The sequence below is a fragment of the Apteryx mantelli genome, chromosome Z (genome assembly GCF_036417845.1).
Source record: "Apteryx mantelli isolate bAptMan1 chromosome Z, bAptMan1.hap1, whole genome shotgun sequence".
Taxonomy (NCBI): Eukaryota; Metazoa; Chordata; class Aves; order Apterygiformes; family Apterygidae; genus Apteryx; species Apteryx mantelli.
In genome coordinates this window covers 57,379,357-57,398,220 of record NC_090020.1, presented here as the reverse complement: position 1 = coordinate 57,398,220, position 18,864 = coordinate 57,379,357, and the positions used below count along the sequence as shown (strand labels likewise).

The 18,864-nt window shown below is 42.6% G+C and overlaps 3 protein-coding genes and 1 long non-coding RNA gene across 5 annotated transcripts in view; 2 read left to right on the top strand and 2 right to left on the bottom strand.

Moving 5' to 3' along the window:
• ATG10 (autophagy related 10) overlaps positions 1-2,845 on the top strand; it is an 88,430-nt gene extending 85,585 nt beyond the window's left edge. For both annotated transcript variants that reach the window (XM_067316180.1, XM_067316181.1), the window contains exons 7-8: positions 691-803; positions 1,194-2,845. In XM_067316180.1, the coding sequence (XP_067172281.1) occupies positions 691-796 (106 nt within the window). In that variant the 3' untranslated portion in view covers positions 797-803; positions 1,194-2,845. The remainder of the gene's footprint in view (positions 1-690; positions 804-1,193) is intronic.
• Positions 2,846-11,820: 8,975 nt separating this feature from the next.
• LOC106487292 (small ribosomal subunit protein uS12) lies at positions 11,821-13,512 on the bottom strand. Its single transcript, XM_067315975.1, has 4 exons — positions 13,429-13,512; positions 13,088-13,247; positions 12,456-12,576; positions 11,821-12,020 (listed from the first exon to the last, which is right to left on the bottom strand). The coding sequence occupies exons 1-4, from the start codon at positions 13,430-13,432 to the stop codon at positions 11,874-11,876; spliced, it is 432 nt and encodes a 143-aa protein (XP_067172076.1). The 5' UTR covers positions 13,433-13,512; the 3' UTR covers positions 11,821-11,873.
• Positions 13,513-13,597: 85 nt separating this feature from the next.
• LOC136995357 (uncharacterized) lies at positions 13,598-15,925 on the top strand. The gene is made up of 2 exons (XR_010886940.1): positions 13,598-13,751; positions 15,777-15,925. It is a non-coding gene; the product is annotated as an uncharacterized lncRNA (long non-coding RNA).
• Positions 15,691-18,383, bottom strand: LOC136995356 (small ribosomal subunit protein uS12). Its single transcript, XM_067315977.1, has 4 exons — positions 18,281-18,383; positions 17,826-17,985; positions 16,239-16,359; positions 15,691-15,886 (listed from the first exon to the last, which is right to left on the bottom strand). The coding sequence occupies exons 1-4, from the start codon at positions 18,282-18,284 to the stop codon at positions 15,740-15,742; spliced, it is 432 nt and encodes a 143-aa protein (XP_067172078.1). The 5' UTR covers positions 18,285-18,383; the 3' UTR covers positions 15,691-15,739.
• Positions 18,384-18,864: the final 481 nt, after the last annotated feature.

Below are 18,864 nucleotides of genomic sequence, written 5' to 3'. Positions count from 1 at the left end.
GCCTGTCCCCCTTTCCACATTCTGTAGACTTCCTTCTTCTGGTTGAGTTTTGCCAGGAGCTCCTTGCTCATCCATGCAGGTCTCCTACCTCCTTTGCTTGACTTCCTACTCATAGGGATGCACCGCTCTTGAGCCTGGAGGAAGTGATGTTTGAATATTAACCAACTCTCTTGAACACTCCTTCCTTCCAGGGCCCTCACCCATGGGATTCCTCCAAGTAGGTCCCTGAAGAGGACAAAGTTTGCTCTCCTGAAGTCCAGGGTTGCGATCCTACTTGGTGCCCTGCTGCCTCCTCGCAGGATCCTGAACTCCACCATCTCATGGTCACTGCAGCCAAGGCAGCCCCCAACCTTCACATCTTCCACCAGTCCTTCTTTGTTTGTTAGTACGAGGTCCAGCAGCACACCTCTCCTTGTTGGCTCCTCCACCACCTGTGTCAAGAAGTTGTCACCAATGCTCTGCAGGAACCTCCAGGACTGTTTGTGCCTAGCTGTGGTGTCTTTCCAGCAGATATCGGGGTGGTTGAAGTCCCCCATGAGAACCAGGGCCTGGGATCGTGAGGCTACTTAAGCTTGATGTAGACAAAGTGAAAGAATAACCTCATTTGAAATTACTTTATGACTGTCAGGTATATCTGCAATTCAGAAAAGTTTGGCGTAATATGTTTTTTTTGTTTGTTTGTTTTTCTAGATGCACAAATTACATTACATCATGGCTGAGTATTGTGGGCCCAGTTGTGGGTCTAAATCTATCTCTGAGTTATGCAAAACTAGCCTCTGAGCAGATGCTGATTTAATCGAAAGGTAAGAGATAATTAAATCACCCTTTTTTCTGTCCCCACCCCCCATTCAAGAAGAACATCAGATGGACAGCTGGCAAAAAATCACCTTCTCCTTTGGAGCTCTTGGTTCCATTCATTTAGGACTCATGTTTTGACAATTTGCTTACAGAGTTGCCTTATTGCCTTTTTTACTTTGCACTGAAAGGTTGCACTAGGAGATGTGCTTGGCACACTGTGATCACCCTTGCTGGCTGTCAGGAGGTCCCTGATGTACTGGGGTCTGTGTCAGCTATGTCAGAGCATTTTATGGTAGTCCCTCCAGCATATGGTTGATAGTGTGACCTAGCATAACTCTGCTGCAATGCTTTGAATTTCATTCTCTCTCCATTTTCTTTTGTTGTCCCCACTTCAGGCCTCTGTGCTGAAGGACAGATTATGGTTAGCTGAAGTAAAGCTACTGCAGATTTTCCTAGGAATCAAACACAGACCAAAGGAATCTTTCCTGAGTGGTAAGCAATACAACTTGAGAAGACAACTATTCGGGGCTCTTTCCTGACAAGAGCTTGCCTGGTTACAGTTAAAGACCTAAGAGCTGGCTGCAGTTGCAACAATGACTCTCAAGTGCCACCAAGACATGAACTCCCTTGTGACAGCATTGACCACTTAAAGTTACTCATTTCCTATCTCTGTTTTACTGGGGTTGTGGCCTTAACAAGACTGCACACAAATGCACAAGCCTGTGGTTCCTTGATATAGAATTGAAACGTTGGGTTTTGAATCTACTAGAGGTATCTACTAAAAATCATGTTTCTAGAAAAGTCTGCACCATGTGTGAGGACATGTACATCAAAACACTTTTAGGATGTGGTTTAAGCCTGTAGCAATCAGTGCATGGGCTGGGACTAATTCGCCTAAGGACCACCTTCTCTACCATACTTTAACACATGGGCCCTCCTGTGTGTTCCACATCAGGATGCACTTTGCTGCCTGCATCATACACACAATGTATCCTGTCCCACGGTGCTAATCCCAGGACTGAATAATACTTTGCTGAGAATATTTTGTGTATGTCATGCCTCAGGGAACAAACAATCATATTCTAGACAAATAGATTACTTATAGTCTACATCTGACTAAGCATCTAGAGTTCATGATGCCTCATGCTATGATATGAGAACATCTGGCTTTTCCCTTCTTCACTGCCTCCAAAGGAAGCTTTGCCATACCCTGAGGGAGTTACTGTTGTAGTCAATTAGTATTTCTCATTGTACTTGTAGTTGTTCACAAGTTTAGTCCCCATCCACAGGCCTTATGCAGGCCTCCCCTGTTAACTGTTGAATTTTGAATAAGTAGAAATTGCATAGTAGTACAATCAGTGAAAAACAGATTAGAAGTAACTTCATATAAGTCATCTTGGATTCCTTCCCAATCACATTTTATTTGTAGTATAAAACAGAACACAAGTCCCGAGCAGTTGAGATGGAATTACGGATTTTACTTTGTATGTTCAGCAATATGTCACTTGCATACTGACTCCAATGTGTGCCACATCAGAGCTGGAAATGTAAAATGCATAGAATTTCAAGTTCTGGGATTTCAGATATTTTGATTGGTTGCATATTTTTAACTTGTATCATATGTTATTGGTGGATTGAAATACAGTACAGTCTTTAAAATTCCATTGGTGCAGTTAAATTCTTTTGCCAGTCATTTGGAATTAATAATGAAAGCACATCATTTATCCCATTCTGGATCATAATCTGAAAAACCATTTTTCCATGTTAGATTCATGAAATATGGCCTTCTGTTCATGTAACAGGACAGCAGATATATTGCCTTTTTTAACACTTATGGTAACACATGCTTGATAATTGCATCCGTATCCCATTTTCATATTTAAGGAAGATTTATGCAGGAGGAGAAACAAAAAACAGATAATGGTTTTAGGAGCCACATTTAGAGGGTTAAATGTTCATGCCTGCTCCATGATCTTCATTTGTGCTGCAGTGAAATAAAGGAGTGAAAGCACTCAGCCATTCTCAGCTGCCCAGCATTTGTAGGCAGCTCTACGTCAGAATAAAATACCCAGAACTCCTCCCTCTATCCAGAATACTGGCACACTGTGCTGGCTAGCTCTTGACACCCTTACTCCCAATAAAACTTCAGACTGACCTCAGGTAGCTTTATTTACACTAAAGTCTGAATTAGCTTCTACTGTCCTTAGGATCAGGGATGTAGAAAGAATTGACAGAATTGTTCATATAAACCATCGACACTGAATGCTGCATCAGCATATCTGAGGATCAGTTATGCTCATTTTCCCATAGCATCACAGATGTTACCTGGCACTGTACTGTGGATCAAATATACAGAAGAAATTCCACTTCTAAAGAGCGTAAATAATAGAATGTAATCCTGAATGCAGAGTGGCTTTGCCTTTGGAATAATTTATAGCTGGACTGCTAGTTTCACTGTTTTAATATGCTGGACAAGAGAGGATCCTTGACAAAGAAAGAAATAATGACTCTTGAACACCTTTGAGTACTATTTTCAGTGCTAGTTTTTGGACTTTGAGAAGCTTCAGCTGCCAAGATGCTGCTGTGCAAAATGTATATTCATAGTTTCATAGATATTTCTTGGAGACAAGCTCTTCCTGTTTTTGTCTTGGAATCTGAAACTGTGGTATGGCAATACTATTCATAATAGGGTTTGACCAATGGGGTTTCTTCACTATAGACAAGACAGCTTATTGCAAGTCTGTGAAATATCACTGTCCTACTCTGAATGTCAGCATCTCATCCATGTCACACTGTGCATCAGACTATGTAACTTACTGCTTGTAATTAGAGACAAAAGAAAGCAGATATGAATGAGTCTGGGAGAATATACTCCAGTCACCTCCACTCTATCATCATTCCACTGCACCTTAATCTTTTCCTCTTTTATTCAAGAATTACAAGAAAAATGAAATTTCTACATAGATAAGAAATCAATAATTCTTTTTCTTTTAGGTGCAGGAATTCTCAATGCACCACACTGCTTTATACCTTAATTTATCATTTGTAAGCAAAATTGAGGATTATTTGGACAAGACATTGTGCATTGTACTAAACTTAAGATTTCCTCTGTCAGAGACAACCCTAGGCACTTGTCTAATGGATGGCTGCACACAGCGGGATACTGCTGTGTCAGTATCTTGACAGTCACACTCTAACTCATAGACATCCTCTGCCAGTAATCAATCTACCTCCTAGATATCTTACAACCACACATTCACTTGGCTAGAAACTCAAGTTGTTCCCAGTTTCTGAAGCTGTCTCTGCCTGGCTTCCTTCCTGCTGATAAAGCCCTTCCAAATTCGTCTGCAATGCCTTGACCTTGTTCCCACAGCTACTTAGATATGATGATAATTGATAGCATGAAATGGATGAGCAATGTGAAAATTCCCTCGCCCCACTACAATTCTTAACCTTTTAGTACCATAAATATCTAAGTAACAGAGCAGTATCATCATCAATGTCAGTGTTTTCCTGAAATTTGTCCAGGATGTCACTAAACAAAAATTCAGACAGTTAGAAATATCCTAAGCTTAGACTGAGAAACAAATAAGGGATAACATAAATATGAGGACCAAAGAGAGATACAATCCTGTTTAGGTAACTACTTTCTAATGACTTAAGTGGGAGGTAGGCATCTAATTCCTTGTTTAGATCTATGCCTTAATGACTTGTGGAACATTTAACATAAAAGGCTTACATTCAAAAATCTTATTTTATTTTCAAAATCAAGTTAACTGCAGCACTGTTTTGTAATTTTATTTAGCAAATCTTTAGAAGATTCTTAGATCTGAACTTTGGGTTTCAGCTACATACATTATCTGAAATATTGCACAATAGAAGAAAGAACATTTCTAGATCCAGAGTTTTGTGAGTTTGCTCAGCCGTTCATCCCTGCTAATCTGGGAAGACATATTGAGGACCATTGCTTTTGGGGACTTTTTCTTAAGAGAACTGACTCATACCTGCCCTCAGTTACAAGAATCAGCCAGAAAAACAAATCTTATGTGTTCAACTAAGCCAAAAATATGCTTTTCTTTGGAATGCAATTACTAACTACATAATCCCCCTTTTTGTCAGCACAATCAGGTTAGAATTTAACCCCCAGTCTGGTCTGCCAGAAGGTTTGTAGTTGGTTGGTTTTGGTTACTAAGAGAAACATTCCCTGGGTTAAATTAAATGCTTGTTTTTCACAACAGTAAATGCACTGAGCTAGTTAATTAGAGCTCAATATGGTGAAGTAATCAATATCAATTCCTGTTGCAACTCCATAAAGTTCAGCAAAACTTGTTCCAAGCACTTTTTTTTTGCCATTTACTATGACTGCAATTTAATAAGTTTGGACATTATATTTATATTGCATAGCATTTCAGCCCAGCACAAAAGAAAATGATTTATCTTTCCTCTGAACTGTGGAGTTACAACTAATTTCTCCAAAGCTCACTCTTCCAGAGGATACAGTGTACATGTATATCTGTGCACTTTTTAATAACATGTAGGCTTTCAAAAGTGTGTTGAAGAGGATCTGTTTAGAGCATCTCTCAGGAACAAATTCTTACCTCTAGAAGAAAAAGGTATAGATAAAGTTCATAGCTGCAAAACTGCCACATCAAGTAGCTGTAGCATTAATTCCTAAATTTCAAAAGCCAGATAGGACAGCCATACTAGGAGAGTAGTCCAGAAGAGAAGAACTGTATATTGAATGCTCAGGAAGAATTAGAAAGGTATTATGCCTATTATCTTTATGTCCTAGTTTTCATTAGCATCTTAAAGTGTCTTTTAAAAAACCCTACACCACAAGGAAACTTTCACTTAACCACTTGAGAGCTTGTAACTGTCACCTATTGAAGATGAATTTCTACTTAAAATGAGAGAACAGTTTATTGTTGTGTTTGAAAAGAGAATGATTTTACAGAACCTTGCCCCAAACACCTTCTTTTTCTCAAACCTGTTAGAAAAAAACATGTTTTTCTGTAATATTATTTTCAATAATGTTGTTAGTACCACACATTGGAAAAGGTAGCCCTGTCTAAAGAGATTAGGCTGTGTGCTTCTCTGTGGTTCTGCTAGCCTCAGCAGCAGAGCCCAGATGGAGGAAGATACTGTTCAGGTGCTTCATTTCCCCAGATTTGTTGCTGTCCAGGATTAGCCTATAGCTAGAGAAAGATCTCTGTGAGCAGATATTCACCAACAGTCATCTGCATCACCAAAACCAATCATCTCTGATGTTGGGTCTGTCTCTTCTGGAATACCATCCCCTTGAAATATGGAGGCTTGTCTTAATGATTGTTGCCTCTGCTGAGTAAAGTGCCGCATTTGATGCCTCTGGAAGCAGAGTGGCAGCTAGAGCCCACAACATGGTGCAACACTGGCTGAGCACATGTGGAAAAAGATTTGGCAGAGTGCAGAAATGAACAAATCCTTTTTTCCTTTGCACCTGATCCAGATCAAATCATGAATTGAATTTTGGTGGATTCCAGCCAGGCCTTGGCCAAGCATTGATAGCTTTTCCAGGCTTTACAAGGTTCATTCTCTTGTGTCTGGTAGTTATTCAGGTATAACTGGCTTCTTATGATTAGCCAAGTGCTTTAATATTTATACAAGTTCTTCTAATAAAGTGTGAAACGTGGACTGCCGTATCTATCAGACAAGTTCATCTCTGTTCTTGGAACTGTCTGGATTCCCTTCTGTTCTGGAGGATTTGGGTTGTATAACACGTAGTTGTAAGGCTTATTTATTAGGCTTAAAACCACTTTAATAGTGATCTGCTGATCAGGTTTGGTTTGGCTCATCCTCTTTTGACTTCTTGTCAGAGGCATCCAGATAACACAAGTTATTCCTAAGCTATGACAGAATCCACAGAAACATTCATTTGCTGGAAGAATCATGATGCCTAAATGTTGACTAGATCTGTGACCTCATGAACATGTTCATAAAGCAAATGATAAAATTCAGCTCAAAACATGCTACTAGCTTTAATAACTTTATGCTTTTCTTTTTCTGCTCCCAGTTCTGTGCATTCTCCCACTCCTTGTAGCTGTTATTATCCCTTCATCTTAATAATAGCTTAGTCTCACTTCTGCTGCATTGCAAGAAGTTAAAAGAAGCCCCTAATTTAACCAAATCTGTTAAAGGTACACATGCCTGATGCAGTAATAAGCATTTGTATTCTCTTCCATGCTTTGCAGTCTAACGTGGCTTCAGCTGAATTTACTTCATAAACTCTTGTGTTTGTATATGGTGGGTAGCTACCATTTAGGTGCCTGAAGGCAATAAGGAAACAGAAAGTATCCCATTCTCCTAACAGGAAACTCATTCAATCAGTAAAAAGCTAGATTTGCCAATTTGAAGGTTTCCTTTGTTAAAGTGCACATTAACAACTTTTTGGTTTGCACCTTTTATTTTTCAGCTTCCCCCCTCATTGTACTGACAGCAACATCTAGTGGCAAGATTACCTCACAACAATACCCTACATTTAGAAACTAATATAGATCCGTTTACCTCCCCAGTAAACCTTTGTATCTCTTCTTGTGCTTTGCTTTGCCAGACTGACTTTAGAATTTGAAAAGTTAAATCATCAGCAGTACTTTAATAGTACGTTTTGCTGTCTGCAGTAGAATCCTTTTCCAAAGGAGTATCACTGGAAACCATACTCGTAACTTTTGCTAAACTAGAAAAGCAAGTTAAAATAACAAAAACAGGCTCAATTTCCTGGAATAACAAAACTGAAGCTGGTGATTCTTTCAGTTGAAATAATGTAGCTCCTGTAGAATCTGACCTGGAATCCCAACACCAGCAGTTGTTTATGATAATATTTGCATACATAAGACCAAGATTTCTAGATTGAGCTAGCTGCCTAGGATCTGTCTCTACCACCAGGAATTGGGGTCAGACCAGCAAGCTTTGAACCATAGCCCTCAGTTCAATGGTCAGGTTTGCTAATCCAGTACCTTTCAATCTTACTATAATCAAGATTCACCTCAAAAAAACTGGCTAAGTTCTTCTTCTTATGCGTGTAATTGTGTAGCTGATTTTTCTTACGTGTGTCTACACTTGATTTGATGCAAATTATTCGTAAATACAGCTGTACTGTTGGCAGCCAATTCTTTCAAACCTGGCTGTCTCCTTACATTGTTCTTCTCCTAGATTAGGCTAGAATTCAGAGACTTTGTAGAATAGGTCTGCATCTCTGCTATAGCATATATGAGATTATTGCATCTGCATTCCGTGTTTCACAGAAGCATTAGACACAGCCACAGTAGGCATATGCTAAGGACATACCTGGGATTTCTGGGCATACAATAGCATGGTTGAAGTTACTGTGCATAAACAGTAGCTAAGATTCAGTGAAGCTGTTAGAAATACTGGGCAGATGTAGAAGATCCTCAAAATCCATCTGCATAACATCTTGGATGAAAAGAGAAAACATCCAGAACACACATGGAAAAAGTAATGTCAGTTAACCCTCTACTATATAAGAAAACAAGAGGGCTAGGACACCACAAATCACAGTAAAACACTAGTGATACTGGGTACTCGAGGGAGCAGGGGGGATAGTTGATGGCATGGTTAGTCCAACCTCTACTCTTGACTTATGCTCCAATGTGCTAGTTGACTGAAGTGCACCGCAGGTACTTGGATTTCAACCATATCCAAGTCTGGCAGAGGTTCAAAAAACCTCTTCATATTAGTTCCTCATGTAAACCATGCCTTGAATCATGTTGTCTCTTCCTCACCTTATCCCCAACTGTCTCGCAACAGCAGGAATTCTGCTGCTTCTTCCGCACTCTTCTTCCCATGGCTCTCACTGTCTCAACCCCTTTCTTCTCTACACCAAAGACCACTTTGCCTCTTTTCCTTCCCTTCTCCCCTAAGAGCATGCAATGTACCTACCTTCTTTATTCTTGCTTTCCTCTTCCCCTGCTACACAAAACCAAATTGTAAAACTTGGTTCAGAGGCACATTCTGTTGCCAGCACAGAGCCAGCACAAAGCCAGCAGAAATCTTCAAACTGCATTTCACCAGTTGGAAGTCTGTCCTAAGGAATGTACGTAAAAATCTTGATTGGCTTACTCTCAGATGCTTGAGAATGAGCAAACTGATCTGAAAAGCTGTCTAAAGCATCATGCAGGTAACACTAAAGAGGCACTGAGTTAAGGCCTCGCTCTGAAAGTTATTAAAGGGTATTAAAAGTCAGGTTACAATAGAGGGAGCCTTAATTCTGGAATCACAGATGGAATCTTTTCCAATGTTCCCCCACAAAGTTGAAAAGGAACTGCAACCAAACTTACATTCGTTTTGACAGTGGTTACAGCATTTACAAGGATAAAGTAAACCCAAGTTCAGTATTGCTTCTGTGCCTGATTTGAAGCAAGGATTTACACCCAGATCTCACAAATTCCCTGATGACTAAACTACAAAATATTCAGTGGTAGAGATTCTCAATCTGTTCTTGAATTTATTCTGTTTTCATATAAATTAGTTGAATACTATTTAGAGCAGAGCCTCTTAGATGAACACACAGATGAATCATGATTATAATGTGAGAATTGTTTACACTCTAACTTCAGCCAAATAAATATTTTGAGTATTTCATTGCATAAAATAGCTCTAACATGAAACAAAGAACCCAGCCCTCCACCGTAGAAGCTTTGTGCAAAATATATTTTCAATGGCCAAATTCAAGGTAAAAGGATATCAGCAGAATGGAGGACCTAACAACGATTTAAAAGCTAAATTAGGGAGAATTTGGCCTCTTTGTAGATGAGGCCAAATTATTATTCTATGTTATGTTAGATCCAGCATCCATGTTTTTAAGTTGAGGCTGAAAAACTGGACAATAGAGAAAAATCATTCAAGATATGAACAAAATATCTTGTACATCTTGATGAAAAACTTCAGTTTTTCAAGTAGCTTGATTAGGGTACAGAGATCTTTTAAAAGACACACACACAAGATACTATTCACAAGATTTTTTTCCATCTAGCAAAGATAAAGCCAAGAAGCCATACTCAAAATTAAAGATGCATTAAAGTCAGTAACACAACAGTTAAATGATGACAGGTAACACCTGCAATGATCTAAAAGAAATGGGTGTCTTCACATCAGGAAGATTTGCGTAAGTCAAGCTAGTTAGTTTTAATTTACACTTCATATGAAAGCAACTGGGTAAAGTTCTGTAGGCTGAGCAGGACAGGAGATCAGATTAGATTGTTTAATAATCTCCTCAAGCCCTAAACCTGAGGAACTGTGTGTCAGGTGTCATTGCCTGTCTTCACACTAGAAATTAGAATTGCTGTTATCATTTGAATACCATGAATACATGTTATTTTCAACATTTCCAGTGACCATTTTCAACTTGAGGAAGGCTGCTCTCCAAAAATATATGTAATTTCTCCTCATTCCAACTTTGCTGCTTGAAGGGATGTTCTGATCCCTAATGAATTAAATAGTCCCACAGAAACATCACGGTTTTGGGGGGCTAACCTAGCAGTAAGAAATTCATTTCTGTTCCTATAGGAACAGTTTTGTGACTGACAAGATGACTCAGGATAAAATTCCAGCTACACTAGATTGGTGCCTGTTTGTTCTAAAAGTCTGTAATTAAGTTCCAAATTATGTAGTACTACTTACAGTTAATACAGACATTTCTCAAGCAGTATCTATGCTCAACTGCTAAGCAGATCAGCAAAAACAAGGGAGCCATATATAGTACTTCAGGCTTTAAATAAACCCAGCATAGTTATCTGACAAAAGGAACTATTTAGTGTCCAAAAAATTATCCTCTACTCCAGAAAAATCAACTCATCTTTCTTTGCAGAGTTCAGTGATATTTTACAGAGCTGGAATTCATTGCCTCCCTTTAAAATAAAGTTAAATGACTCACAGTAGATATTTTCTGACAGAGACAGATCTGATCTTGCTGCCTCTCAGAGAAATTGCATTTTCTTTTAAATGTTAAGCATTTATATTCCATCTATCGGTGCTGGACTAATGCTAAGAGAGGAATATCCTCCCTCAAGTTTTTAAAATCTTGGTATAAGAAAAGAGAGGAAAACAAGGAAACTTGTAGAAGCCACCTCAAATGAGATACTTTAGAATCATAAGGATGGGACACCAAAGAGATCATTTAACCCGCCGCACATGTCATCATGCATATCTTGACACAGTGTCTCAAAACTTGCTAGTATCAGCTCTGACATCACTGCAAGTTTTAGCTGTTGCTAAGCTGTTATTATCACTGTTGGTGCATATAGCACCTGTCAGCTGTGTACTGGACCACATGATGTGTGCCAGGACCATACGATACCCTCCCTTTGATGCTCTTAGAGCAGTTCAGCCCTTGTAAGCTAGTAGGTAATGGAGCAAAAACTGGAGACATTTTCATAATGCTAAAATGTAGCCTACTTCCATCAGAGTCCCAATTAGTTCTGTGTTATACAGTGTCATACTTGGACCCCAGCTTCAAAATCTTTACAGTTCTACACAAGTGACAGCATAACTCATAAATTCAGTTTGATGGGGCCCTTTTCATGACAGCTTTTAGGAGGTAGGGTCTATGAAGGGCTAAAGGCCTCAGAGGGAGTTATCAATCCACCCTGATAGCAAGACAGTTACTCCTCTAGCTATTAGACAGAAGTAGTTAGCCTTCATGAAGATGCTGGCAATCATGGATGGCATACAAAGCACTAAAACACTCTTATTCTATGAAATAAGTCTTTGAAATTCCTGATGGTAGGTGTGTATTTCTGCCAAACACAAAGGTAAATTTGCAAAAGGCTTATTAAGCTCACCTACTGGTTATAAAGATGCTCTGGCTTTCTTCTGTCTACAGCAAAGCATTACTTACAGAAGAAAAAGCTAGCTGCAAACAAAGTGACAGTGTGCCCCAGCATTTGAGGTACGTTACTTGCGGATACCACATTAAAAAACAAAACAAAACAAAAAAGAAATCATCATAAGCCACCTTACATAACAAGCATAGGAGTTTTTCCAATCAAAAAGTTTATTGATATTCTTGACAGATCAATTTCAGTTCATGATCTTGGTCTCTCCTTCTTGCCCTTGTATAAGGCCAACAGAGAAACATTGGCTACTTTGACAACCTTGAAGCGAACTCCAGGAATGTCACCCACAGCATGACCCTTCCGACCAAAACCAGCAACCAGAACTTCGTCATTTTCCTAGGATGAAAGACAGTGCAGTTACAGAGCTATAAACATTAAACTTGTGTGCACTTCTGAATTAACTTACATTAAATTTGAGCCACACCACAGACTTCCCAAGGAAAGGGTGGAAGGACAGGAAATACTGAAGGCTGTTGATTGATATATGTAAGTTATGGAATATTTTCCCCTTCAGTATTTTGGAGAACGGAAGCATAAGCTGAGGTGTCATTTAACTTGCAGTAATGCTGCTGAGGGCTGGTTTAGCTTAGCAAGTGAAAAGTACAAAAATACCTCTGGCATTTTTTCATCTGCCTCAGCAGATACAGCATTAAGATACGCACAGTTCAAAATGCCATGAACCTCATCTGGTCATTGCCTGTCTCCATCAGTTATGTGTTTCTTTACTTTCATATACAACTTTCTATAGGCTGTTTCTTGAAAATTATTCACCTCAATGAAGTTTAGGCAACCATCATTGGGAACAAAAGCTGTTATTTTTTTGCCATTCTTGATCAGCTGGACTCTGACACATTTCCTGATAGCAGAATTGGGCTGCTTAGCTTCTACTCCACTAAAATGGAAGCACAGGAAAATACATTAGTGAAAATCTATTTGAATAATTAGCAGATATCCATTACAATACCATGAATTACTATATTATTTTATACTAACTCTAAGTTGTATACTAACTCTGTATTTCAACCCCCCAAATAGTGATCTACTTGAAGCTATACAATATCTAAAGACTTAATTAGTTGCTTAACAGAGTAAAATTGGAAGGTGAATGTCCTCAAGACAAATACCAACTCATTAAGTAAAAATTTGAAAAATAAACATCTTGGATCCCCCCTCCCTGTAAACTAAATTGAAGTGTTTAGTAAAATTCTTATTTCTCTTCATACAGAGGATAAAAACAATTTCAAAAACAACATTAAGGGTATAAGAACAGATACCTTTCAGCACTACCATTTAGAAAAATAAATTAGTACATAGCACCTACAAAATAATTAAAATTGGCATGCTACGGCGGCAGGCTCACCCGCCCCCCAGGCCGCGCACGGCACTGGGGGACCTTTACCCACACTTTCTCCAGGACGATGCCCTTGGCGTGGGAGGCGCCGCCGAAGGGGTTGGCCTTCAGCGCGGTGCCCAGGTGGGCCTTCTTGTACTGCTTGTCGTGCCACTTCTGGTCGCGGCGGTGGCTGCGCAGCTTGCGGGCGGTGCGGAGCCCGCGGCACTTCCCTGGAAAACACCCACCCAGACCGATGAGGCCGCCGCTGCACAGTTCGCGCCGTCCTCGTCCCCGGCGGCGGGGCAGCCCCAGGCCCACCCGCTCGCTCGCTTGCTTGCTCGCTCGCTTCCGGCCCCGGCCCCGGCCCCGGCCCCGGCCCCGGCCCCGGCCGCGCCGCAGCTCAGCGCTCACCCATGCTGCCGCCGAGGCTGCCCGAGCGAAAAGAGAGAGGCCCGGCGTGCACCGCGCCGCCTAGCTGCGCCGCGAGGCCCCGCAGCGGGCTGCCCGTGCCGCGCCTGACTGCAAACTCCCAGCTAGCGCCGGGGCGGCGGGGGCGTTGCCGCTGCACGCGGAGCCGAGCCGCCCCCTGCGCCGGGGGCTCGGGCGCGGCCTGCGCCGGCCGCTGTGCGCTGGCAGCCGTTACCCAGCGGCGCGGGCGCGGGCCGCCGCTCCCCGCGGCGCGAGGCGAGTGCCCGGAGCAGCGGTGACTCTCGTTCCCCTCCCGCAGCCTCAAAGTAGGTGATGGCACCTTTTTACGGTTTAATTGGTCTTTTTTCCTTTCTTCAGTCCCGTTTCTGCGGGAATTACAGACCTCGCTGGGGAGGGGAGGTGAAGGCGCTGCGCGTGGCCTGTCCTCACTTCTGAGGCGACACTGAAATGTTAAGCTGCTCTGTAGAAACTGCGCAAGAGCGAAACTCCTCGTTCCTGCCCCTTGTCACACACCCCGGGTCCCGCCGCGCCCTGCACGCTGGGGAGCCGCGGCCCTGAGCCCCCCCTCTGATTCTGCCTTTGTGAAACCCCCGTGTGCTGCTTCAGGCAACGCTTAGCGCTGCCGAGGGATGCGGTTCTCGTTTTCACGTAAAGGCCCGCTGCAGGGTAGCCTTAGCTCAGGCACTAGGAACCGGGGTTCAGTCTCCTCATTCAGCCTCGATCATGCCTGTAGCCAGTGACAAGAGACACCAAAATGCCAGCTGTAAAAGAGCCAGGAGCCCCGATTGCCTGAATCAAGGCTGCTCATGCTCCCCTTCTATTTCCCATGCATGCATGGTGGATGCTTGCAGCATTTTCCATAGGTAAAAGAAACAGAAAGTGACTCCCACACTATCAGTGTGGCAGTTGCAGCATTTTTAGGCGTGGAACGCTCTTGAAAGTGAAAGGTTTCTGACCCCATGAGCCTGAGGAAAGAAGTGCATGTTTGATGCGCTTCATTGGTTAGAAGGGTATGGTGGCATCACTTCCATTTTGAATAAAATGGCCTCCACTGGAGCTTGAAATGCCCCTCACTTCTGCCTTAATATTCTTAGAGTTCATCAAATCAAGCATGCAAGAAAACACTTAAGTTCTTCTACATTCTCAGCAGATTTATGCAGCAGACATGTGCCAAGCTGTTCACAACAGGAGCAAAAGCAGAAATCTCCAAGAATGGTATATTTAGAATGAGCTAGGAAGATACCCAAGGAATTTAAATAGTAGCTGAGCAAGAATTTCTTACTGTACTTTTTCACTTAAATGCTTACATTCCTCCTAAATTTTTATTGGATTTAGACCAGAGCAAAACTCTGTAACAGAAACAGGCGTTTATTAATTTTGAAAGCTACTTTGAGTCAATTCCGCCAAACTTTAGCAATCTGCAGATGCCAACTGAACAGGCACAGCTGCTTCATCAAGGAATCCACTCCCTAAAAAAAAAAAAGCCATGAACATTCATTTCCCTTTTTGGAATTACTGTGAAGGGGCAATAATTAGATCTAAATGTATCTTTATTAACATAGTGTATGTTTACAGCTTAAAGAGAAATACATACTTTGTGTGTTTATGCAGGGCTGTTTCTCTTTTTATATTCAATCTGGATAGAATAAATAATCAAGTCAGTAACAACAACAACAAAAAACAAAACCAGAAAGGCAAGCAACAGTTTCAGGAGCTAAAAGAATACTACAAGCAAGTATCTTCAGCAAATGCAATCCCAATTTGGTAATTTTAAGGACAGGGAAATTAAACTAGTAAAAATATTATAGTCTTGCTTTACAATTTTAAGAACATTAGGAACTTTTCATATTTAAAAGCTGACTAGGAAGGAAAAAAAATGAATATATTAAAATGGACTATGGCTTTCAGTGCACAAAGCAAACAAATATTCACTAATGTTTAAGATCTTCCAGGAACAGAGATTTGAGACGATGGTACTGTAGGTTTTGCTGTTTCTTGTTTTGATTTTTAAACTTACATAGGACTTTGTGAAAATTCTGATATGAGGCTTTTTTCCCCCTCTTTTGACCATATTCCTCAAAATAAGTCATGCTTGTCTGATCCAAAACCAGACTGCTGCTCAGGTTTAGTGTCATCCATAGCAAAAACACTCACTCAAACGTGTCACCCAATGTTTCATAATACACAGAGTATGTATTTGTATATACAAACCATTCATTTATGATATAGAAAGCCACACAAATATTTATCAGATTAAAATGTTTATTAGTACTCTAGCTGGCACAAAAGGAATTTATGATCTTGGTCTTTCTTTCTTGCCTTTATACAAGGCTAATAGAGAAACGTTGGCTACTTTGACAACCTTGAAGCGAACTCCAGGAATATCACCAACAGCATGACCCTTCCGACCAAAGCCAGCGACCAGAACTTCATCGTTCTCCTACAATTAAGCAGTTATCAGATTGTTAAAAACAAACAACCCCCCCCCCACAACTGTCAGATTTCATTCAAGTAACAACTCAAGAAGTTTAACGCTAAAGTCAAGACCTGTTTTCATAAATTTACATGCATATGTACAATGTAGTGTAACTAAACCAAGAGTTTGCTGAAGAAGTCTCAAGCTTCAAAATTCAAGCTCAATTATTTCACAGTCCACATTACTAAGCAGAAAAGCAAGGTAGTTTTCATATGATTAAGACCCCCCCAAAGCACAGGGCCAATAACATAACTACTTCTGAGCACAGTTACACTGGAACAGTTAATAGTACTAGTTTTAGATGCAAGTTGCTTACCTCAATGAAGTTCAAGCAACCGTCGTTGGGAACAAAGGCTGTTATTTTTTTGCCGTTCTTGATCAGCTGGACTCTAACGCATTTCCTGATAGCAGAATTGGGCTGCTTAGCTTCCACACCACTGAAATTACAAAGGAATTGCTTTAAAATCATCAATATAGTAATTCACAAAGCTGTAAAACTCAGACAGGTTTATTTGACATGGCAATAAAACTGTACATTAGCAACAATTTCTTCAGAGAGCTACAGAAAGTCCTAGTCATCACAAGTTTTGTACAACTGAACTGTTAGTCCCTGCAGGCTAGTTAGGCACTGTTTCATTTACTAAACAGGAAATTCCCAGGCACTGGAGCACCACTGTCTTTAATGCTGAACTGTCAGAATGGTCCCTAGCATGCTTTTGACCTCTCTCCACTAAAATTCTCCCAAACAATTCCTGGGCATAGCTTGTGAGTCCAAAAATTTCAGGGGCTACTTTCAAAAGGGGTCTGCACTAAGTGCCCTCTTGGGCCCTGGCAAAGAGAGTTTCCTAGCACAGCTGTGGCTGTTCAATGCCAGTTAGTCTCAGTGCCAAGAATCTCCCTGGGCAGTACATTACTCTATAAATGTAGCCACAACATACTAGTCTCCTCAGCCTACAGACACAGTTGCAATAATAAGGTAGAAGATGGATGCCGTAACCTATCTTTTGTTCTTGTGTTTCTGGCACCATCTAGGTTAGGTGTTTAGCAGTGAAACAAATAATAATTCTGCAGGGAAGCTGTCATCCATCCAGTGGTAGCTGGAGGGAAACAATTTTTTTTTTCTTTGGAGAGCTCTAGTAGTTACATAACCACTTCTAAATTTAAAATGTTTCAGTTAGCTTAGGAGACAAGTTCACCAACCCCCTCCAAAATCCCACAGTTTATTTTAAAACTCCCAGTATAATCTGATTTTTAATGTTCCTATGAAATCTGATTTCTGACATCTGATAAAACTGGTTTAGATTTAAAATAAAAACCTAAATATTAAAATTTCAGTAACCAACCTCTTAACATTTGTAATTCTTTCCATGTACCATTAAGTTTTCCCTCAGCAGCTTTCTTCTTGTACCAGTCTAAGATTATAACTACTTTCTAAAAATCATATACCCATGTTAAAGGTGTCACTTTCTTTCCAAAGAAAAGATACTTCTCGAGGATATAAATCAGTAGTTCTGAAGTAAAGGTACATTCAAAATAATCCTTGAGAACTACAGGAAGAGTTCATGAAAACATAAGGCAGCACCTATTTTTTTTCAGGGACAGGTTTAGGATTCAGTGAAGAGGACTAGCTCTTTTTACAGTACAATTTGAATTATGATATTTAGAAGTGACTGTAAACAGTAGAAACCAGCTAGAGAACTAATATTACTGTGCAGAATTCCCAGAGGCACAATCAGAAAGTCAAATTTATTTTGGAATGTTTTCAAAGAAGCAACCGATGGAGCCCACATCAGAAGACGATAACCAGTTATGGCAGCTAAACTGACACGGGTTGAGACGACGCACGTCAGTGGTGCAGCCCCAACCTCTCAGTGTCACAGCCGAGAGCTCAGATGTCACTTACACCTTCTCCAGGACGATGCCCTTGGCGTGGGAGGCGCCGCCGAAGGGGTTGGCCTTCAGCGCGGTGCCCAGGTGGGCCTTCTTGTACTGCTTGTCGTGCCACTTCTGGTCGCGGCGGTGGCTGCGCAGCTTGCGGGCGGTGCGGAGCCCGCGGCACTTCCCTGGAAAACGCGGGGCGGCCCCGGCACAGCCAGGGTTAACGCGGCGACGGGCCCGGGGGCGCTACGAAGCGGCTGGGCCGGCGAGGACGCTAACGAGCGGCCCGGGGCAGTTCCCCGCGCGGGGAGGCGGCTGCCGGCTGCCCCGGGCCCCGCGCGCCCAGGCTGGCGGGAGCCGGGGCCCGGTCCCGGCGCCGCCCCCCCCTCCCGGGGCGGCCGGCCCCGGCGCCCCCCCCCGCCGCGCCCGGGGGGGGGGGGGGCCGGCCCCGCCGCCCCGGCCCCGCCGCCGCGCACTCACCCATGGCGCTGCGTGCTGCTGCCGAGCCCGGGCGGGGAGCGCCCACAATGCACCGCCGCGCGGCTCCCGGCTGCCGGGCCCGCCCCCCGAGCTGCCCGCACGCTGCCCGCCCTGCCGAGCCCGCTGCTGCGCTGCGCTGCCCGCACCGGCGCCTCCAGAGCAACGCGAGCGGGCAGCCGCTCCGCCGCCGCTGCCGGTAGCTTGGAGGCCGCCAAGGCGGAGCCGCCTGCGACGCGGAGGGGGACTACAGATCCCAGGATGCCTCGCGCGGCACCCGCCATTTTGGCCCCATTCTGCCCCACTCTCCCTGTGAGGGCGGTGACGTCAGCTCCCCGAGGCAGGCGGTGCGACTGGAGTGCGAGGATACCAGCTTCCTCCCAACGGTCGCTTCAGCCGTCGTTTAGGAGCCCGTCCGCTTATAGGGGTGGGGGAGCCAAAGGGAACCGGGCTGCAGGCATCCGCCTTCCGAGAGCGATTCCTCTGTAAGCAGCCATGGTGGCAGATTTATCCGCATCCACCCCCACCTCCTTCTCCTGAGAGGAGAGAGCTGCCCCTGCCTGGTGTGCCGTCCTGGCTTTCTCACA

Bases quoted from the DNA above. Each gene is read 5' to 3' on its own strand.
- LOC136995356 (XM_067315977.1), bottom strand. The intron at 16,360-17,825 runs GTAAGTGACATC...TTGTAATTTCAG, and splicing joins GGCATCGTCCTGGAGAAGGT to TGGTGTGGAAGCTAAGCAGC. The intron at 15,887-16,238 runs GTAAGCAACTTG...GCTTAATTGTAG, and splicing joins GTTGCTTGAACTTCATTGAG to GAGAACGATGAAGTTCTGGT.
- LOC106487292 (XM_067315975.1), bottom strand. The intron at 12,577-13,087 runs GTGGGTAAAGGT...CTTCCATTTTAG, and splicing joins GGCATCGTCCTGGAGAAAGT to TGGAGTAGAAGCTAAGCAGC. The intron at 12,021-12,455 runs GTGAATAATTTT...CTTTCATCCTAG, and splicing joins GTTGCCTAAACTTCATTGAG to GAAAATGACGAAGTTCTGGT.